Source organism: Passer domesticus, chromosome 9, assembly GCF_036417665.1.
Source record: "Passer domesticus isolate bPasDom1 chromosome 9, bPasDom1.hap1, whole genome shotgun sequence".
NCBI classification, from domain to species: Eukaryota; Metazoa; Chordata; class Aves; order Passeriformes; family Passeridae; genus Passer; species Passer domesticus.
In genome coordinates, this window is record NC_087482.1 from 11,260,832 (window position 1) to 11,279,587 (window position 18,756).

The 18,756-nt window shown below is 56.3% G+C and overlaps 1 protein-coding gene across 1 annotated transcript; it reads right to left on the reverse strand.

The window, feature by feature from the left end:
- Positions 1-1,364: 1,364 nt before the first annotated feature.
- Positions 1,365-7,119, reverse strand: LOC135307147 (uncharacterized). The gene is made up of 9 exons (XM_064431785.1): positions 6,913-7,119; positions 6,362-6,469; positions 5,605-5,676; positions 5,445-5,516; positions 5,258-5,356; positions 3,371-3,442; positions 2,951-3,064; positions 2,157-2,322; positions 1,365-1,631 (listed from the first exon to the last, which is right to left on the reverse strand). Exons 1-9 carry the CDS (start codon positions 6,953-6,955, stop codon positions 1,436-1,438), a joined length of 942 nt encoding a protein of 313 aa, XP_064287855.1. The 5' UTR covers positions 6,956-7,119; the 3' UTR covers positions 1,365-1,435.
- Positions 7,120-18,756: the final 11,637 nt, after the last annotated feature.

Genomic DNA, 18,756 nt, shown 5'->3' on the forward strand with positions numbered 1-18,756 from the left:
GATAGATAGATAGATTGATTGACAAGGAAAATAGAGATATATGGATGCACTTGCCTGTATAACTTTGTATAGAAAAGGATGGGGAAGTAAGAGGTTATTCTTTTCCACACATGGGAAACTGTCTTTTTCCCAGAAAAATCAGCTTCCTTCTTCAGTGACCACCAGGGTATCTGAAGACCCCACCAAGAAGGCCCTGTGATGCCATTGGCCTGTGCATCCAGCAAGTCAAGAAAGTAAGGCCTGCCTCTTAATACTACAGTGGTGTTAAAGAGGTTTATTCTCGGTTTTTGGTACCAAGAGGAACAAACTGAAGCCACTTGCCATAAAATGCCTGCACAAGCACCAGTGCAAATCACAGCCAAAGGAAGGATGAAGCCAAGGTGTCCCACAACCACAGCCCAAGCGGCCAGAGATCCTCCTTCAACCCTGGCTGCATTGAAGCCCCACTGACTGCCAAGAAGAAAAGCACCCTACTGAGAGCAAGCAAACTTAACCCTCTGGCAGGACACAAATTCAGAGGGAAAAAAATTTTAAAATCCCCACACCACCAGACACACTTCCCAGTGAGAAGGGTTGGAACACTCTGCCCCTCAGCACTTCCCCGGCAGGCAGGTTCCCAAAGGTGCTGGGAGCTAAGCTGTGCCCTGCGAGGGAACAGAGCCAGCCTCCCTTCAGTGGGAGAAGGCGCGGCCTCAGCTGTAGCCCCGGGTGCCTGCGGTGGCCCAGGGCATGGCCATGGCTGTCAATGTGTTGGGCTGCAGCACAGGGCAGGCCGGAGCTCAGCAGCCTCAGCAGAGCCCAGGGCCGCGGCCCTTCCCTGCCGGGGCCCGAGCCTGGCCCGGCCCGGCCCGGCCTGAGCAGCCCGGACTGGCCCAGGGGATGGGCTGCGCCTGCCCGCTGTGCCCACAGGCTGGGCCCAAGCCTTTGCAAGAGGCTTTCTCCCAGCTTGGCAAAACCTCGGCCAAGTGTCCCTGTGCTGTGCTGAGAAGAGTAAAAACCCCATCAAATTTAACCCTGCTGCCCAACACATGAGGGATCCCTGCACACCTTAGGAGAGGCCATCAATACTCCTTTGTGCCTCATGAGGGATCCCTGCACCCCTCAGCAGGGACCCCAAAATATCCCTGTGTGCCTCGTGAGGTCCAGGCCCAGCTGGTGCCAAAGAAGGAAATGTGCCCTCAGCCCAGGGACGCTCAGCATGGGCTCCCCCATCCCCTCGGGCCCCCGCCACTGGTCACAGCAGCCCCTGCCTGGCTCCTGCCTGCCCACACCGTGGGCATCCACGGCTGCTCCTGGGCATGGAGCTCAGTCAGTGCTCGTGCCGTGTGGGCTTTGCTGCTGCTACCACCCGGACATAGTTGTGAAAACTCTATTCTTTTATTTAAATATGAAATATGGGCCAAGCCCTGCCCTGTCAGACAGGGGATGCCGAACTTCAGTTCTGGCCAGGGAAGAGGACCAGGGGGCTCGGGGGCAGAGGGTCTCGTGGAGGGACGGGTTTTGGGAAGGCCTCATGACGCTGCTGCAGCCACGGCAGGGTAGATAGGGGCAGAAGCGGAGAGCTGGGATAAACGGCCACGTTCTCATTGCCTGTGTTGTTAGGGCCATCTGCTGAAGATGCACAGAAGCACCTGTGAAGAGAGGAGGAGGCTGAGGCCCCAGCTGCCAGTGGCACACAGGGAGCCTCCTGCACAGCAGGGCCCAGAGCTGGCAAGGCTCCCCAGCACGGCTGGAGCTGCTGGCACAGCTGGGCCCAGCTGGACAGCTGCCCCTCAAGGCCCCGGCCAGCAGGGCACGGCTCTGGGCAGGCTCCCTGGCCAGGAGCGGGCCCCAGAGCACCTCTGCCTTTCAAGGGCAATCTCGGCCCTGCTCTTTCTCCTCCCCGCCCCTCTCTGCCTCTGCCCCGTGCCCCTGGTGCTGCTCTTGGCCAGGCAGCCTCAGTGGGAGCCAGCACTGGCTGCAGCCCCAGCGGGGCCCCCAGGACAAGGCCCAGCAATTGAGAGGCCAATGGAAGCACTGGGCAGCAGCAGAACCCTCAGCAGAGTTATTTGGACAATCATGGACTGGCCACAACTCCACTGCGACCTCGCTGGGAATGCTTCCTGTCTGTATTAGATTTTCAAAAGAAGCTCTTTCAGGGAAAGATGTCCACTCACCGTTTCTTCTTCCAGTAACACCACAATCTGACACAGCACAACATGAGAACAAGCTCCAAACAAAGCAGGCCAGCCATTAACCCTGCCCAGCAGGCTGCTCCCTTACAGAAGTCGCTTCCAAGGCCCTTGTGGGCATCGGGAACACATGTTGTGGTGCCGGCTGCATCTGTGGAAGCAATGGGAAGCGTGAGCCCGTGCTGTGCTGCACTGCTGAGCTGGCAGCACGCTGGATACGGGCAGGACGTTCTCTGTTTCCCCCAGAGCTGGGGCCTGCAGGCACCTTGCCGGCCCTTGGCACAGGCTGTGCCAGCCAACAAAGCCCAGCAGGCCGGGAGGAGAGCCCGGGGGCAGCGCAGCTGCTTGGGCAGTGGCTGCTGCCAGGGACACGGGCCAAAGCCATCCCTCAGCAGCCACTGCCACCCCTGGCCCTCCCTGCCCCGTGACAGCTCCCCCAGCCCCAGGGGACAGGCTCAGGCCCTGTCAGGAGCCAGTGCAGCCCCTGCCCAGTCGGGAGCCAGGGCTGGCTCTGGCCCTGGGCTGGCGGCAGGGCTCCCGCTCGGGGCTGCTCCTGTGCCTTGAGCCTCTGGGCACTCAGGGCCAGCTCCGCAGCAGCTGCAGCACCAGGGACGTTGCTGCACCAGTCCCGTTTCCCCGGGGCTCTGAACCAGCTCCAGAGGCCTGGAAGCCGAGGCGCCTCCAGCTTTGGCTGCTGCCGGGCCGGGCAAGGGCAGGCCCTGGGGGAAGAGCTGCTGCCACACAGCCCCGGCCAGGACTGAGCCCAGCATAGCAATTACCTGCTGTGCCTGTGCCCGTGTCTGCCATCGCCTTCCTTCCTGCAGCAGGGGCTGCCAATGAGCCACTGCTTCCTTGGGGAAACACCTCCTTCTGTCCTGCCTTTTGGTCCATCACTTGAGAAACAAAAAGGGACAGCTGGATGAGATGGAAAATTTCCCCATTCCTTTGCTGGCATCATCATGGCAGCATGCTTATCAAAAATAGGGAAAGGATTCACAAAATATCTGGGCTTTTGTGGCTGCGCCATGGCCCTCCCTTCCCCAGACAGCTGTCAGTGCTGAGCAGAAATCATGAAGGTTTTGTGCAGGGCGAGGGCACACACGTGCATGGTTCTGTGCTGGCACCTGCAGCGCTGCCTCCCTGGCTGAGCTTTGGGCTCTTGAGCCAGCAGCTCTCCCAAGGGAAAGGCCTTGACCTACCCTCAGCATCTCCCAGAGGCTCAATCCTGAATGTGGGTTCGGAAGCCAGATCATTTTCACCAGCTGCGTTAGCTGCAAAGAAAGGCAGGACTGAACAGCTCCTGTGACCCTGCTGAACATTCTCCTTTAGGCCCGAGTGGCAGTAAGAGCACCTGGGTGATTGGTGCCCTCCAAGGCACTCCCTCAGCTCTGCCTTCCACTCTGAAGCAGGGGCAGGGGGACCTCGTGCCTGCAGTGGCCCCACACTGGGATGGAAGGAGCCCCTTGCGGGGCAGAAAGAACTCCCTGGAGCTGCCAGCAGCTCTAAAGCCAGCCCTGGGCAGGGCCAGGGCTTGGCAGTGGCAGCAGGAGCAGCTCAGGCTCCCTGGGGCCGGCAGAGGAGCTGCCAAAGGCTCAGCCACGGGGCACAGCCCTGGGCCCGGCCCCTTCCCTCTCTGCTCTTCTCGGTGGCTGCAACAGAGCACATGGAAGGACACCCTGGCATTGCACACGGGAGGAAGATGGACAGATAAATGTTCCCACTGACAGCAATCCTGTGGGATCCTTCACAGCACAAGAATGGAGCAGGGCAAGACTTCCTGAACTGATTAACCTTCAGAGGAACTTAAGGGAAATGCCACTTGACTGAGCTCTTGCCACATTGACACTGATTATTCTGTCAGGAAATGTACATTGAGAACTTGCCTCCAACATCTGGCAAGGTCTTCAAACCACCATTCACCAGTGTTTCCAAGTAATCTAAACCATGATCCCAATCTAAAAGGGAGCAGCGATCATAACCATTTCCATGGTGTGCTGGGATACCTTTCTGCCTTAAGGATCTGGGCACTGCAAGGGGGTTGGATAAGGCTGTGGCAGCCTGTGACTCCTGGTCTCTCTCAACACTCTTTCCATGCCCTTGGGAACATCCCTGGAGGGGCTGCTGGAGCAGCCCAGGGCCCTGGGCCTCCCTCATTCCCACACAGGAACCCCTCACTAAATGCTTGGAGAAAACTGCAGCAGGCAGTGCCACAACTATCCCTCCCAACCTCTGTCCCTCCCTCCTGCTTGCCCACCTGCCCACGGAACAGCTCCCACAGCCCAAGGGCAAACAGCCAGGCCCTCTCAGGACACACTGGATCCTTGCTCTCCCCCTCTGTCCTTTCCTCACACTGGGCACTCCGTGCAGGCACTCCCAGTTTTCAGGACATGTCTCCCATGGAGGGACCCCAGCAGGACTGCTCAGTACCCGAGTGCCCTGAGCCTGCTCGGGATAATTCCCCTGGGCTGTGCCTGTCTTCTCCGGGCTGTGCCCGCACTGCCAAGCAGCAGAGAGGGCAGCTCAAGCCTCAGCAGGGCTCAGGCCCAGAGGCACAGCAATTACCTCCTGTGCCTGTGCCTGGCATCTCCTCCCTTCCTTCAGGAAATGCCACCTTCCACAGAGCCTCTCTGTCCATCCCTTGAGAAGGGAAGAGGCACAGCTATATCAGATGGAATCATTACGCACTGGGGAGGTGGCCTCTTCAGGAGGCAACACATGTCCCAGTCATGGATAAGGATCAGGAAAATCCTGATCCCTCCAGTGCCTTGGGACTGGCTATGGCCCTCCCTCCTCCAAGCAGCCACCACTCCGGATGGGCCTGGGGACTGGGAAATTGGAGAGGAATTCAGGCCAGTGGTGCAGTTTGGGCTGTCTGCCAGCTGATGCCAAATGCCTTGCTGCAGGGGCTGGGCAGAAGCTGCAGCCAGGCCAAGCTGGGAAACAGCCCTGCAGGGCATGAAAGCAGCAGCGGGGCAGCAAGGCTGCCATGGATCCCTTCCCGCTGTGCCGGGCACGGCGTGTCCAGATGTGCAGCCAAAGGCCCTGGCTGCTGAGTCCCAGGGTAAGGCAGAGGGAAATGCTCTCACCATGCCCTTTGTGCAGTTCTGTACCGATTTGTTTCAGGGTGTTGTTTGGCTCGTGGGGTTTCTTCTGTCCTTTGCCTTTGTTCTTCCCTCTCAGGGGACCTTAAGAGAAAGTAGTTCCGTTTCCCAGGAATGGGTCCCCACAAAAGCAGGGCTCAGCCTGTTGGGTCAGCAGGGAAGCACGACTTACCCCTGCCATGGGAGCCAGGCTTCTGTGCAGGAATCAGCAAAGGAACAGGAAAAGTCCTCCCTGCAGACCCATCTGTAAGACAAGAGCCACAGAATCTTCTGTCACCTGGTTCCTGACAGGCTGTCAACAATTCTTCCTTGGTGGCACACTGAGAACATACCTGCAGGAGACTCCAAGGGCTTCAAAACTTTATGCAGCCAAGCTAATGGAGAAGCCTTCCAAGCAACCTCAGCTAGATTGAAGCACAGGTGAGAACATTTTTCAGGGTGTGCTGCGATCCCCCTCTGCCACAGGGAACTGGGCACTGCAAGGGGGTCGGGTAAGGCCGTGGGAGCCGGATGTGAATGGATGTGGCCAAAGCTGCACAGGGGCCTTAGGAACTCTGGGCTGGCTCCTGGTGCCTCTTTCCATGCCCTTTGCAACATCCCTGGAGGGGCTGCTGGAGCAGCCCAGGGCCCTCGGACTCTCTCTCACTCCCACAGCTGAAACTCTTGCTAAAGCACTGGGGAAAACTGCAGCAGGCAGTGCCACAACTATCCCTCTATCCCTCCATCCCTCCTGCCCTTTTCTCCCTCCCGTTCTACCTTCTTCTGTCTCTCCATGCCTCTTTTCCCCTGGGAACAGCTCCCAGATCCCAAGGGCACATATCCAGGCCCTCTCAGGACACACTGGAGCCTTGCTCTCCCCCTCTGTCCTTTCCCCACCGTGGGCACCTCGTGCAGTCACTGCCAGGTTTCAGGACATGTCTCCCATGGAGAGACCCCAGCAGGACTGCTCAGTACCCGAGTGCCCTGAGCCTGCTCGGGATAATTCCCCTGGGCTGTGCCGCTTTAGTCCAGGCTGGGCCCGCACTGCCAAGCAGCAGAGAGGGCAGCTCAAGTCTCAGCAGGGCTCAGGCTCAGATACACAGCAATTACCTCCTGTGCCTGTGCCTGGCATGGCCTCCCTTCCTGCAACAGAGGCTGGCACAGAACCACTGCTTCCTCCAGGAAACGCCGCCTTCTGCCCAGCCTCTCCATCCAGTTCTAGAGAAAGGAAGAGGGACAGTTGGATCAGGTGGGGCTGTTCCCCACTGGGGAGGTGGCAACTGTAGGAGGGAATGCTTGTCAAAGACATCAGTAAGAATCAGGAAAATTCCTATAAACTTTTTGGGCAGGCCAGGGCCCTCCCTCCCACAAGCAGGTGCCCTTTCTCTTCTACCCGGCGACTGGAAAATTGCAGGGGATCTCAGGCCCATGGTGCAGTTTGGGGTGCCTGTCAGCTGATGCCAAATGCCTTCCTGCAGAGGCTGGGCAGAAGCTGCGGCCAGGCCAGGCTGGGAAACAGCCCTGCAGGGCGTGAAAGCAGCAGCGGGGCAGCGAGGCTGCCATGGATCCCTTCCCGCTGTGCCGGGCACGGCGTGTCCAGATGTGCAGCCAAAGGCCCCGGCTGCTGAGTCCCAGGCGAAGCATGAGGGAAATGCACCCACCTTGTCCTCCTGCCTGCTGCATTTCCTTCAGCATTTGCCTCATGTTTTCAGATGGCTCATGGGGTTTCTGGTGTTCTGTAGCTTTGTTCTTTCCCCTCAGAGGACCTTAGAACAACATTAGTTCCATTTCCCAGGAACGGATCCAACAAAAGCAGGGCTCAGCCTGTGGGGTCATCAGGCAGACGCTACTCACCCCTGCGACGGGAGCTGGGCTTGCGTGCAACATCCACCACGGGACCTGGGAAAGTCCTCCCTGCAGACACACCTGTAACTCAACAGCCACAGAAGCTTCTGCCATCTCTGCTGATCTGCACGGGCACCACTGAGCTGCAGCAGCGGTGAGGGGATCGTGCAGGGCGAGGGCACACACGTGCATGGTTCTGTGCTGGCACCTGCAGCGCTGCCTCCCTGGCCCAGCTTTGGGCTCTGAGCTGGCAGCTCTCCCAGGGGAAAGGCCTTGACCTACCCTCAGCATCTCCCAGAGCCTCAGTCCTGGATGTGGGTTCAGAAGCTGCACCACCTTCACCAGCAGGTTCAGCTGCAAAGAAAGGCAGGACAGAAGAGCTCCTGTGGCACTGCAGGAGATCCTCAGGCTGCCCACAAGGCTCAGCCTCGGGGCACAGCCCTGGGCCCAGCCCCTTCCCTCTGTGCTCTTCTCTTTGTCTGCACAGAGCACATGGAAGGACACACTGGCATTGCACACAGGAGGAAAATGGACAGCTAAATGCTGCTTCCTCCCAATGACAGTGATCCTGTGGGATCCCTCAGGGCTCCAGAAGGGAGCAGGGCAAGGTTTTCAGAATCTTTCAACCCTGACTTAACAAATGGCCCAGGAGTGACCTTTTGCCACATGGACACGGATTATTCTGCCAGTCAAAACGGAAATGCAGAACTTGCCTCCAGCATTCTCTAAGACATTCAAAATGTCATTCACCAGGACTTCCAAGTCATGTAAGTCATGATCCAATTCTAGAAGGGAGCAAAGACCAGAACCATTTCTGTGTGTGCTGGGATCCCCTTCTGCCACAGGGAACTGGGCACTGCAAGGGCATCGGGTAAGGCCGTGGGAGCCAGATGTGAATGGACGTGACCAAAGGTGCACAGGGGCCTGGGGAGCTCTGGGCTGGCTCCTGGCCTCTCTCCACCCACTTTCCCTGCCCTGTGTAACATTCTGGGAGAGGAATGGGAAATGGGGCTACCCAGGGCCCCTTGGGACACTCTCCCTCCCACACAGGAAACCCTCCCTAAAGCCCGGGGCAAAACCATGCCCAGTGCTTCCCAGGGAGCAGGGAGCGCTGTCCCGGGAAAGGGCAGCCAGGCTGCTGGCTCACCTGCTCGCCGCGCTTGCAGCGGAGCAGCCTGGGCAGCCCTGGCAGGCAGGGCCACGGCCAGGAGCAGCAGGAGTAGGAGGCGCAGAGCAAGGGCCATGCTGCCTTGCCCTCTGCCAGTCCTGCAGCTCTTGCTGCCACCGCTGTCCCGACACCGCTGTCCCAACGTCAGCACCGCTGCTGCCACCACCGCTGCTGCCGCAACAGTTGTGCTCAGGGACTGACTGCTGGCTCCTTGTGCTGCTGTGCAACCACGGGGCTCTGGCACCTCTGGCACCTCTGTGACCTCAGGGTCTGCTGAGAGCTCAGCCTGCTGTGACCCCAGAGCCCTGCTGTGACCTCATGGCCTCAGCTGTACCCCCAGAGTGTGCCCCCATCTGTACCAATGGACTGCCCTGATTTGTTGGGAAGGATGAAAGTTTGACAAGAAAGTCTCACAGCTATGTGTGCTTGGCAGAGAGATTTTTGAATGTGGAATCTGAAGAAGAAATAGAGATGGAAGCAAGTGTTGATATAGAATAAAAGAATTGCCGAGCCACTCTTAGTGGATAACTAAGAAGGCAAATGGTGTGTTAGTTTGAAGGGGGCTTTATGATCTGGAGCAAAGGATAAACCCACCTGAAAGAAGAAGATGCTTTCACCAAGCATGAAGATAGCACAGGAAACAAGACGGCTGATGTTGCAAGTAGAAAGAAGCTCTCAGAATTTTCAACAACTTCTAGTTTAAACTGTAATGTACTAACTTTTAGTGATTGGAGAACAGTAACATGAATGTGGTAATTACAGTAGTTATGACAGGTTATAGATAAATGTTAAGGTACCGATTGGTTCTTCTCTCTTAAGATGCTCAGCGAAGAAAAGTACATAATGCATTGTCAGCAAAACTAAAGGGTCTTCAGGCTTGTGTGCAGCTGGAGCTGACAGCTGCAGGCACAGGCTCTGTCACGCACGACCCTGGACTGCTGTAATGTCTTGGATGTAAGAAAGTGCATTATGAAGAGCTGCCTGGAGTCCCCCATCCCCCATTAAGGCTATTACACTGATTGTAATTGCTTTGCTTCATCCAAGGGCCATTGCTCAGCAAAACCTGCAGGGACACAGGGTCTTGTTTGGGTGGAGGCAGCATCTGCACGGCAGCAGGCTGGTAATGCAGCTGTGATGGGACATTGGGCATGGACATGGAGATGGGAAGTGTGTGCCAGGTGTGTCCCAGACAGAGGTGTTTGGCTGTTCTTGTGAACTTGCAGAGGGGCAGCTGTTGAGAGAGGAGGTAGCTGCAGCCCCAGTTGCAGCTGGGACACTGTCCTGGGAAGACTTTATGATGCTTGTATCCCCATTTGTGGGTTGAGCCCAGAAATAAGTTTTGCACCTTTAGGTCTGGTTCCAAGAGTGAAGGGGGGACAAGAAGAATCGTGGAGTTTGTTATCAGAAACTGCACTTGCACCTCTGCATCCTTCTCCTGCACTGTGTTGTCTGCGGCAAGGACAGACAGCAGGATAGAGCTCTACTTTGATTTTTAGTTAGTTTTAGCTAGCTAAGGCAGAGAATTTCTCTGGACTGTGGTTTTTCTTTTTTCGTGGAACTGTTTAAACCTCCTCTGGACTGAAAACCCAGAAGAGCACCAGCAGCTCACTGCTGTGGCCCACCGGGCTGGGCCAGGCTTGCAGCATTTCCAGTGCCAGAGGGACTGACCAGAGAATGAGTTAGCAGAGCTATAGGCCACGAAGGTGACTTTCTGAGCATGTCATCTCTTCTAAGTGGCGAGAGGTTTTATTGTTTAACATTGTTCATCATTTTTTCTGATGGTGAATTCCTTGCCTATTAAATAAAGAGGGTTTTTTTTCATTTTCACAAAAAAAAAATCTTTTTCCCAATCTAGTTGGGGGAGGGGCCTCTTGAATGTGTTTCCTAGAGAATGCCTTTGGAGGTTATCTCCCAAATGTGCCCTAAACCAAGATCAAAACAGAGACCTACCTGCACAGCAGCAGATTAGCATTGTACTCAAAGTTTGCTGCTGAAGACTAAGAGCTAAGCTTGTCAGATATTCTGAAAAATATCAGGGAAAAGGTTTTTCATTGGTTGTTGTGACTAAGTAAAAATCTCCAGAGGGCAAATGGCTTCTCCAGTAGACAAGGTGTCTTGAGATGTCTTAGTTCTTCCTGGAGTAAAGATTGGCTATTAAATTCTGGTGTTTATTCTAGAATGGTAAAAATGTTCTACATTTTTTCCTATTCTAAAACTACTTTGAAAAACCCTAAACTGCTAAGGGAAAAGGGGGGAAATATTTGGGGGTTTCTTTCTACAAAAAGAAAAAAGTCTGAATATTTTTAAAAATTTCTAACTTCTAAAAAAGGAAAATGAAGACAAAACATGGTGCCTCAGGAGCCCCATGCCCGGCTGCTGCCTGCGGACTCCTAGCTGTGGCGAGACAATCAGCTCAGCCAGTGCTGCGGCTACCAGCCAGAGAGCAGAGGTGAAGCCCAAAGGTGTTGCTCAAGCCCTTCCCTGGCAGAGGGGCCCCATCTTCAGTCCTGGCCGGACACCAGGGCCAGCACCTTTGGGGACAGAGACTCCTGTTCTGGGTGGTGGCAGCATGTCCCTAGCAACAAGCTGATAATGCAGCTGGGGCAGGGATGTTGGACATGGCTTGGGGATGGCTGATGACAGGTACAGGTACAGGTACAGGTCTCCCTGATGGAACTCTATGGCCAGTCTTACAGAAGACACTTCCAAGAATGGGGAAGACGTGTTGTGGTGCCGGCTGCATCTGTGGGAGCGATGGGGAGCGTGAGCCCGTGCTGTGCTGCACTGCTGAGCTGACAGCACGCTGGATATGGGCAGGACGTTCTCTGTTTCCCCCAGAGCTGGGGCCTGCAGGCACCTTGCCGGCCCTTGGCGCAGGCTGTGCCAGCCAACAAAGCCCAGCAGGCCGGGAGGAGAGCCCGGGGGCAGCGCAGCTGCTTGGGCAGTGGCTGCTGCCAGGGACACGGGCCAAAGCCATCCCTGAGCAGCCACTGCCACCCCTGGCCCTCCCTGCCCCGTGACAGCTCCCCCGGCCCCAGGGGACAGGCTCAGGCCCACTAAGGACACACTGGAGCGTTGCTCTCCCTCTCTGTGCTTTCCTCACCATGGGCACCCCATGCAGTCACTGCCAGGTTTCGGGATGTGTCTCCCACGGAGGGACCCCAGCAGGACTGCTCAGAACCGAGTGCCCTGAGACTGTTTGGGATATTTCCCCTGAGCTATGCCGGTCTTGTCCAGGCTGTGTAAGACTAAACATTAAAAATTAAAGGCAATTTTACTTTTTATTGCCAATGTGTCAGAAGATTCTAGGTTTCCCTGCCTGTAAAACTACTTGGACAAATACAGAAGTGTTGGAGGAAAGGGGAACAAATATCTGGTGTCTGTATTCTATGAAAAACGTTTCTCAATGCTACAAAGGATAAACATATCTAAATGTTTCAAAATGAAAGACAAAGATAACATGAGGGTGCTGTTGGTCTGATGAGCCCCATGCCCAGCTGCTGCCTGCCCATGCCTGGCTGTGCCCAGACGAGCAGCTCCGCCAGTGCAGGTGGTAGCACACAGACACCTGAGCTGAAGCTGGACTCAAGCCTGTGATAGATGAGTAAAGTGACAGTTGACTCTCACAATTAAAGGATAAATATCATGCATATATGTTAAGAGAAGTTTTATATATTTATAGATATGTTTTACCCCCTGTTGTGTTATCATGGAGTTACCTGAGTTTGGGACATATAAGAGGGTCACCTTGCTACGACGGCAGCACCTGACCTCCAATCGAGATGTAAGGAAGTAAACTCCACCACTGGACATCAAAGAAGGAGTCGATGGACAGAACATTAATAAGAGCAAAACAGTTAAAAGGTGAAACCTCCAATGTGTGGATGAGCACATGGTGGGAAAAATCCTCTACTCCCGGCGCCGTAAAATTGTCTTTATTCAGTGTCCTCTTATATTTCTAATAAGGTTTTTAATAAACATTTAAAAATTTTAGAAGTAATGATAACTTTTTCAACAATCCGTGAAGTGGCTAGAAGGCTGCACCTCCTGTCCTGGATGGAGAGCGACGACAGTCCCTTCAGGGAGAGGTGGTTCTGTTCTAGGCAGTGGTTGCGGCGTATTTGCAGTAATAAGGTGGTAATGCACCTCAGGAAGGGACAATGGACACTGGCACGCAGATGCATGATGACAGGCCAAGTTCTCCCGCACTGAGGCCTTTGGCCGGTCTTGTGAAGTGCCAGAGGTGCTCCTGTGCAGAGAGGAGGTGGCTGAGGCCCCAGCTGCCAGTGGCACACAGGGACCCTCGTGCACAGCAGGGCCCAGAGCTGGCAAGGCTCCCCAGCACGGCTGGAGCTGCTGGCACAGCTGGGCCCAGCTGGACAGCTGCCCCTCAAGGCCCCGGCCAGCAGGGCACGGCTCTGGGCAGGCTCCCTGGCCAGGAGCGGGACCCAGAGCGCCTCTGCCTTTCAAGGGCAACCTCGGCCCTGCTCTTTCTCCTCCCCACCTCCCTCTGCCTCTGCCCTGTGCCCCTGGGGCTGCTCTTGGCCAGGCAGCCTCAGTGGGAGCCAGCTCTGGCTGCAGCCCCAGCGGGGCCCCAGGACAAGGCCCAGCAATTGAGAGGCCAATGGAAGCACTGGGCAGCAGCAGAACCCTCAGCAGACTTATTTGGAGAACCATGGACTGGCCACAACTCCACTGCAACCTCAGTGGGAATGCTTCCTATCTACATTAGACTTTCAAAAGAAGCTCTTTCAGGGAAAGATGACCACTCACCATTTCTTCTTCCAGTAACACCAGATTCTGACACAGCACAATATGAGAATAAGGTCCAACAGTAGCAGGCCTGCCATTACCCCTGCCCAGCAGCCTGTTCCCATATAGAAGCCCCTTACGAGGCCCTTCTGGGCATGGGGAAGACGTGTTGTGGTGCCGGCTGCATCTGTGGGAGCAATGGAGAGTGTGAGCCCGTGCTGTGCTGCACTGCTGAGCTGGCAGCACGCTGGATACGGGCAGGACGTTCTCTGTTTCCCCCAGAGCTGGGGCCTGCAGGCACCTTGCCGGCCCTTGGCACAGGCTGTGCCAGCCAACAAAGCCCAGCAGGCCGGGAGGAGAGCCCGGGGGCAGCGCAGCTGCTTGGGCAGTGGCTGCTGCCAGGGACACGGGCCAAAGCCATCCCTGAGCAGCCACTGCCACCCCTGGCCCTCCCTGCCCCGTGACAGCTCCCCCAGCCCCAGGGGACAGGCTCAGGCCCTGTCAGGACCCAGCGCAGCCCCTGCCCAGTCGGGAGCCAGGGCTGGCTCTGGCCCTGGGCTGGTGGCAGGGCTCTCTGCAATTACCTGCTGTGCCTGTGCCCGTGTCTGGCATCGCCTTCCTCCCTGCAGCAGGGGCTCCCCATGGGAAAATGCTTCCTCCAGGATGTGCCTCCTTCTGCACAGATGTTTGGTCCATCACTTCTGACAGGAAAAAGGACAGTTGGATTAGATGGAAGAGTTCCTGATTTGGGTGCCGGCATCTTCAGGATGTCATGCGCGTTAAAATGGGGATAGGTTTCTGTGGAAGGGGCTAACAGCGGGCCTCTTAGCTAAAGGAGTAAGAAGAAGCTGAGAAGAAAGAAGAAGCTGATAAGGACCTCTCTCCAAGGCTGTAACCAAGGAGACCAAGAGAATTGAGAGACTGAAGAAAGATAAGAACTTCACAGCTGCATGAAGTATATTTAGAAAGTTAGTTAAGTCACTGTAACATTTCACCAATGATGTTATGTTGATTTATTGTATCCAATAGTTTGGGTAGAAGAAACATAAACAATTAAAGAGTGTATAAAAGGTCAGCCATGTTCAATAATAAACTGTTGCCATCTGAAACTGCTTGTGGTCCCTGCTTTGTGTCGTGACCACCTCGACAACGGCAGGTTTCAGAAAATGTCTAGGCTTTCATGGCAGTGTCAGGGCTCTCCTGTTTCCAAACAGCTGCCATGCCTGAGCCACAGGAGCAGTGAGGGGATCGCGCAGGGCGAGGGCACACACGTGCATGGTTCTGTGCTGGCACCTGCAGCAATGCCCCCCTGGCCCAGCTTTGGGCTCTGAGCTGGCAGCTCTCCCAGGGGAAAGGCCTTGACCTACCCTCAGCATCTCCCAGAGGCTCCGTCCTGGATGTGGGTTCAGAAGCTGCACCACCTTCACCAGCAGGTTCAGCTGCAAAGAAAGGCAGGACAGAAGAGCTCCTGTGGCACTGCAGGAGATCCTCAGGCTGCCCACAAGGCTCAGCCCCGGGGCACAGCCCTGGGCCCGGCCCCTTCCCTCTGTGCTCTTCTCTTTGTCTGCACAGAGCACATGGAAGGACACACTGGCATTGTACACGGGAGGAAGATGGACAGCTAAATGCTCCTTCCTCCCACTGACAGTGATCCTGTGGGATCCCTCAGGGCTCCAGAAGGGAGCAGGGCAAATTTTCCATATTCCATCAACCTTCAGATTATCTTAAGTGAAAGGGCAAATGTATGAGCATTTGCCACCTGCTCACTGTGTATTCTCTCCGGAAAGGTACATTGAGCACTTGCCTCCAGGATTTCCCATGAGTCTCAAGCCATAATCCAGCAGGTTTTCCAGATAATCCATGTCTTGATCCCAACCTAGAAGTTTGCAAAGATCAGAACCATTTCCATGATGTGCTGGGATCCCCTTCTGCCTCAGGGAACTGGGCACTGCATGTAGGTCGGGTAAGGCCATGGGAGCCAGATGTGAATGGACAAGGCCAAAGCTGCTCAGGGGCCTGGGGAGCTCTGGGCAGGCTCATGGTCAATCCCTATCCTCTTTGCAGGCCCTGTGCAACATCCCTGGAGAGGTGGCTGGAGCAGCCCAGGGCCCGTGGCAGTTCTCTCAGTCGCACAAGGAAAATGCTCCTGGAATCCCTGGGGAGAACTGCAGCAGGCAGTGCTGCAAGTATCCCTCACAAACTCCCTCCTGCCTGTCCTCCCAGCCGCCCTTCCTCGATCTGCTGGGACAGCTCCCACAGCCCAAGGGCACAGAGGTAAGCCCTCTCAGGACACACTGGAGCCTTGCTCTGCCCCTCTGTCCTTTCCCCACCATGGGCACCCCGTGCAGTCACTCCCAGGTTTCAGGACATGTCTCCCATGGAGGGACCCCAGCAGGACTGCTCAGTACCCGAGTGCCCTGAGCCTGCTCGGGACAATTCCCCTGGGTTGTGCCCACACTTCCAGGCAGCAGAGACAGCAGCTCAAATCTCAGCAGGGCCCAGGCCCAGAGGCACAGCAATTACCTCCTGTGCCTGTGCCTGGCATCGCCTCCAATCCTACAGCAGAGGCTGGCACGGAACCACTGCTTCCTTCGGGAAACGCCGCCTTCTGCCCAGCCTCTGCATCCACTTCTGGAGAAAGCAAGAGGGATGGCTGGATCAGGTGGGGCTGTTCCCCACTGGGGAGGTGGCATCTTTAGGAGGGAATGCTTGTCAAAGACATCACTAAGAATCAGGAAAATTCCTATAAACTTTTTGGGCAGGCCAGGGCCCTCCCTTCTCCAAACAGGTGCCCTTTCTCTTCTACCCAGTGACTGGAAAATCGCAGAGAATCTCAGGCCCGTGGTGCAGTTTGGGCTGCCTGTCAGCTGATGCCAAATGCCTTCCTGCAGAGGCTGGGCTGAAGCTGCAGCCAGGCCAGGCAGGGAAACAGCCCTGCAGGGCGTGAAAGCAGCAGTGGGGCAGCGAGGCTGCCATGTATCCCTTCCCGTTGTGCCGGGCACGGTGTGTCCAGATGTGCAGCCAAAGGCCCCAGCTGCTGAGTCCCAGGGGAAGCATGAGGGAAATGCACCCACCTTGTTCGGCTTGCAGTAATTCTTTCACCATTTGTCCCGTGATTTTGAGTGGCTCATGGGGTTTCTTGTGACCGGTAGCTTTGTTCTTTCCCCTCGGAGGACCTTAGAGCAACAGAGTTCCATTTCCCAGGAACAGATCTCACAAAAGCAGGGCTCAGCCTGTGGGGTCAGCAGGGACACACCACTCACCCTTGCGATGGGAGCTGGGCTTGCGTGCAACATCCACCAAAGGACCTGGGAAAGTCCTCCCTGCAGGCACACCTGTAACACAACAGCCACAGAAGCTTCTGCCATCTCTGCTGATCTGCACGGGCACCACTGAGCCGCAGGAGCGGTGAGGGGATCGCACAGGTCGAGAGCACACACGTGCATGGTTCTGTGCTGGCACCTGCAGCACTGTCAGGATATTGTTAAGAAAGACACAGGGACAACTTGCCTCCAGCATTCTTCAAGAGCCTTAAGCCATCATCCAGCAGGGCATCCAAATAGTGCAATTTGCCATCCCGATCTAGAAGGGAGCACAGATCAGAACCATTTCCCTGGTGTGTTGTGGCCCCCTCTGCCTCAGATAACAGGGCACTGCAAGTGGGTTGGGTAAGGTTGTGGGAGCCAGATGTGAATGGACGTGGCCAAAGCTGCACAGGGGCCTGGGGAGCTCTGGGCAGGCTCCTGGCCAATCCCCATCCTCTTTGCAGGCCCTGTGTAACATCCCTGGCGAGGTGGCTGGAGCAGCCCGGAGTGCATTTGGGCTCTCCCACTCCCAGAGCTAAAACTCTTGCTAAAGCACTATTGAAAAAATGCAGCAGGCACTGCCACAATCATCCCTCCCTCCCTCCCTCCCTCCCTCCCTCCCTCCCTCCCTCCCTCCCTCCCTCCCTCCCTCCCTCCCTCCCTCCCTCCCTCCCTCCCTCCCTCCCTCCGCCCTCTCTCCCTCCCTTCCTAATTTCTTCTCTCCCTCTATTCCTCTTCCCCCTGAAATTCCTCCCTGAACGGAAAGGACATAACCAGGCCCTCTCTGGACACACTGGTGCCTTCCTGTCCTGCTCTGTCATTTCCCCACCATGGGAATGCAGTTGCTCCTAGGTTTCAGGATCTGCCTCCCACACAGGGACCCCAGCAGGACTGCTCAGTACCCGAGTGTCCTGAGCCTGCTCGGGATAATTCCCCTGGGCTGTGCCAGTCTTGTCTGGGCTGTGCCCGCACTGCCAGGCAGCAGACAGGGCAGCTCAAGCCTCAGCATGTCTCAGGTCCAGAGGCACAGCAATTACCTCCTGGGCCTGAGCCTGGCATGGCCTCTCTTCCTGCGGCAGAGGCTGGCATGGAGCCGCTGCTTCCTTCGGGAAACGCCGCCTTCCGTGCAGCCTCTCCATCCACTTGTGGAGAAAGGAAAAACAACAGCTCATCAGGTACGACTGATCCCCACTGGAGAGGTGGCATCTTCAAGAGGCAATTCTTCTCAAAGACATAAACATCCTGGGTACCACAGGGCCCGCTTTCATCAAAACACCCGCCATAAGTGATCAGCCTGGAGACTGCAAAATCGCAGGGGATCTCAGGGTGGGCATGGCCTGTGGGGCAATAAGGGCTGCCTGTCAGCTGATGCCAAATGCCTTCCTGCAGAGGCTGGGCTGAAGCTGCAGCCAGGCCAGGCTGGCAAACAGCCCTGCAGGGCGTGAAAGCAGCAGCGGGGCAGCGAGGCTGCCATGGATCCCTTCCCGCTGTGCCGGGCACGGCGTGTCCAGATGTGCAGCCAAAGCCCCCGGCTCCTGTGTGCCAGGGGAAGCATGAGGGAAATGCACCCACCTTGTCCTCCCTGCAGCACTTCCTTCAGCATTTGCCACGTAATTTCTAATGGATTCTGGAACTTCCTGCCTGCCATGTCTTTGATCTCTTCTGGTGGAGGACCTTAAGAGAAAGTAGTTCCATTTCCCAGGAATGGACCCCACAAAAGCAGGGCTCAGCCTGAGGGGTCAGCAGGGACACACTACTCACCCCTGCCATGGGAGCTGGCCTTTTGTGCAGCATCCAAGGTAGGAGTTGGTGAGGTCGTCCCTGCAGACACGCCTGTAACACAACAGCCACAGAAGCTTCTGTCATCTGGCTCTTACCAGACAGTCAAACATTACGCCTTGGTGGGACAGTGAGAACATACCTGCAGAATGCTCAGAGTGCTTCACAACTTCAGAGCGCCAGGCTAATGGAGAATCCTTCCCAGCATCCCAGTCTGGAAGCAAACCAAGATGAGAACTGTTTCCATTGTGTGCCAGGGCTGGCTCTGGCCCTGGGCTGGCGGCAGGGCTCCCGCTCGGGGCTGATCCTGTGCCTTGGGCCTCTGGGCACTCAGGGCCAGCTCCGCAGCAGCTGCAGCGCCAGGGACGCTGCTGCACCAGTCCCGTTTCCCCGGGGCTCTGAACCAGCTCCAGAGGCCTGGAAGCCGAGGCGCCTCCAGCTTTGGCTGCTGCCGGGCCGGGCAAGGTCAGGCCCTGGGGGAAGAGCTGCTGCCACACAGCCCCCGCCAGGGCTGAGCCCGGCACAGCAATTACCTGCTGTGCCTGTGCCCGTGTCTGGCTTTGCCTTCCTTCCTGCAGCAGGGGCTCGCACCGAAGATGGAGTGCTTCCTTCAAGAAATACCACCTTCCACTGAAGCACTATGTCCATCTCTTGAC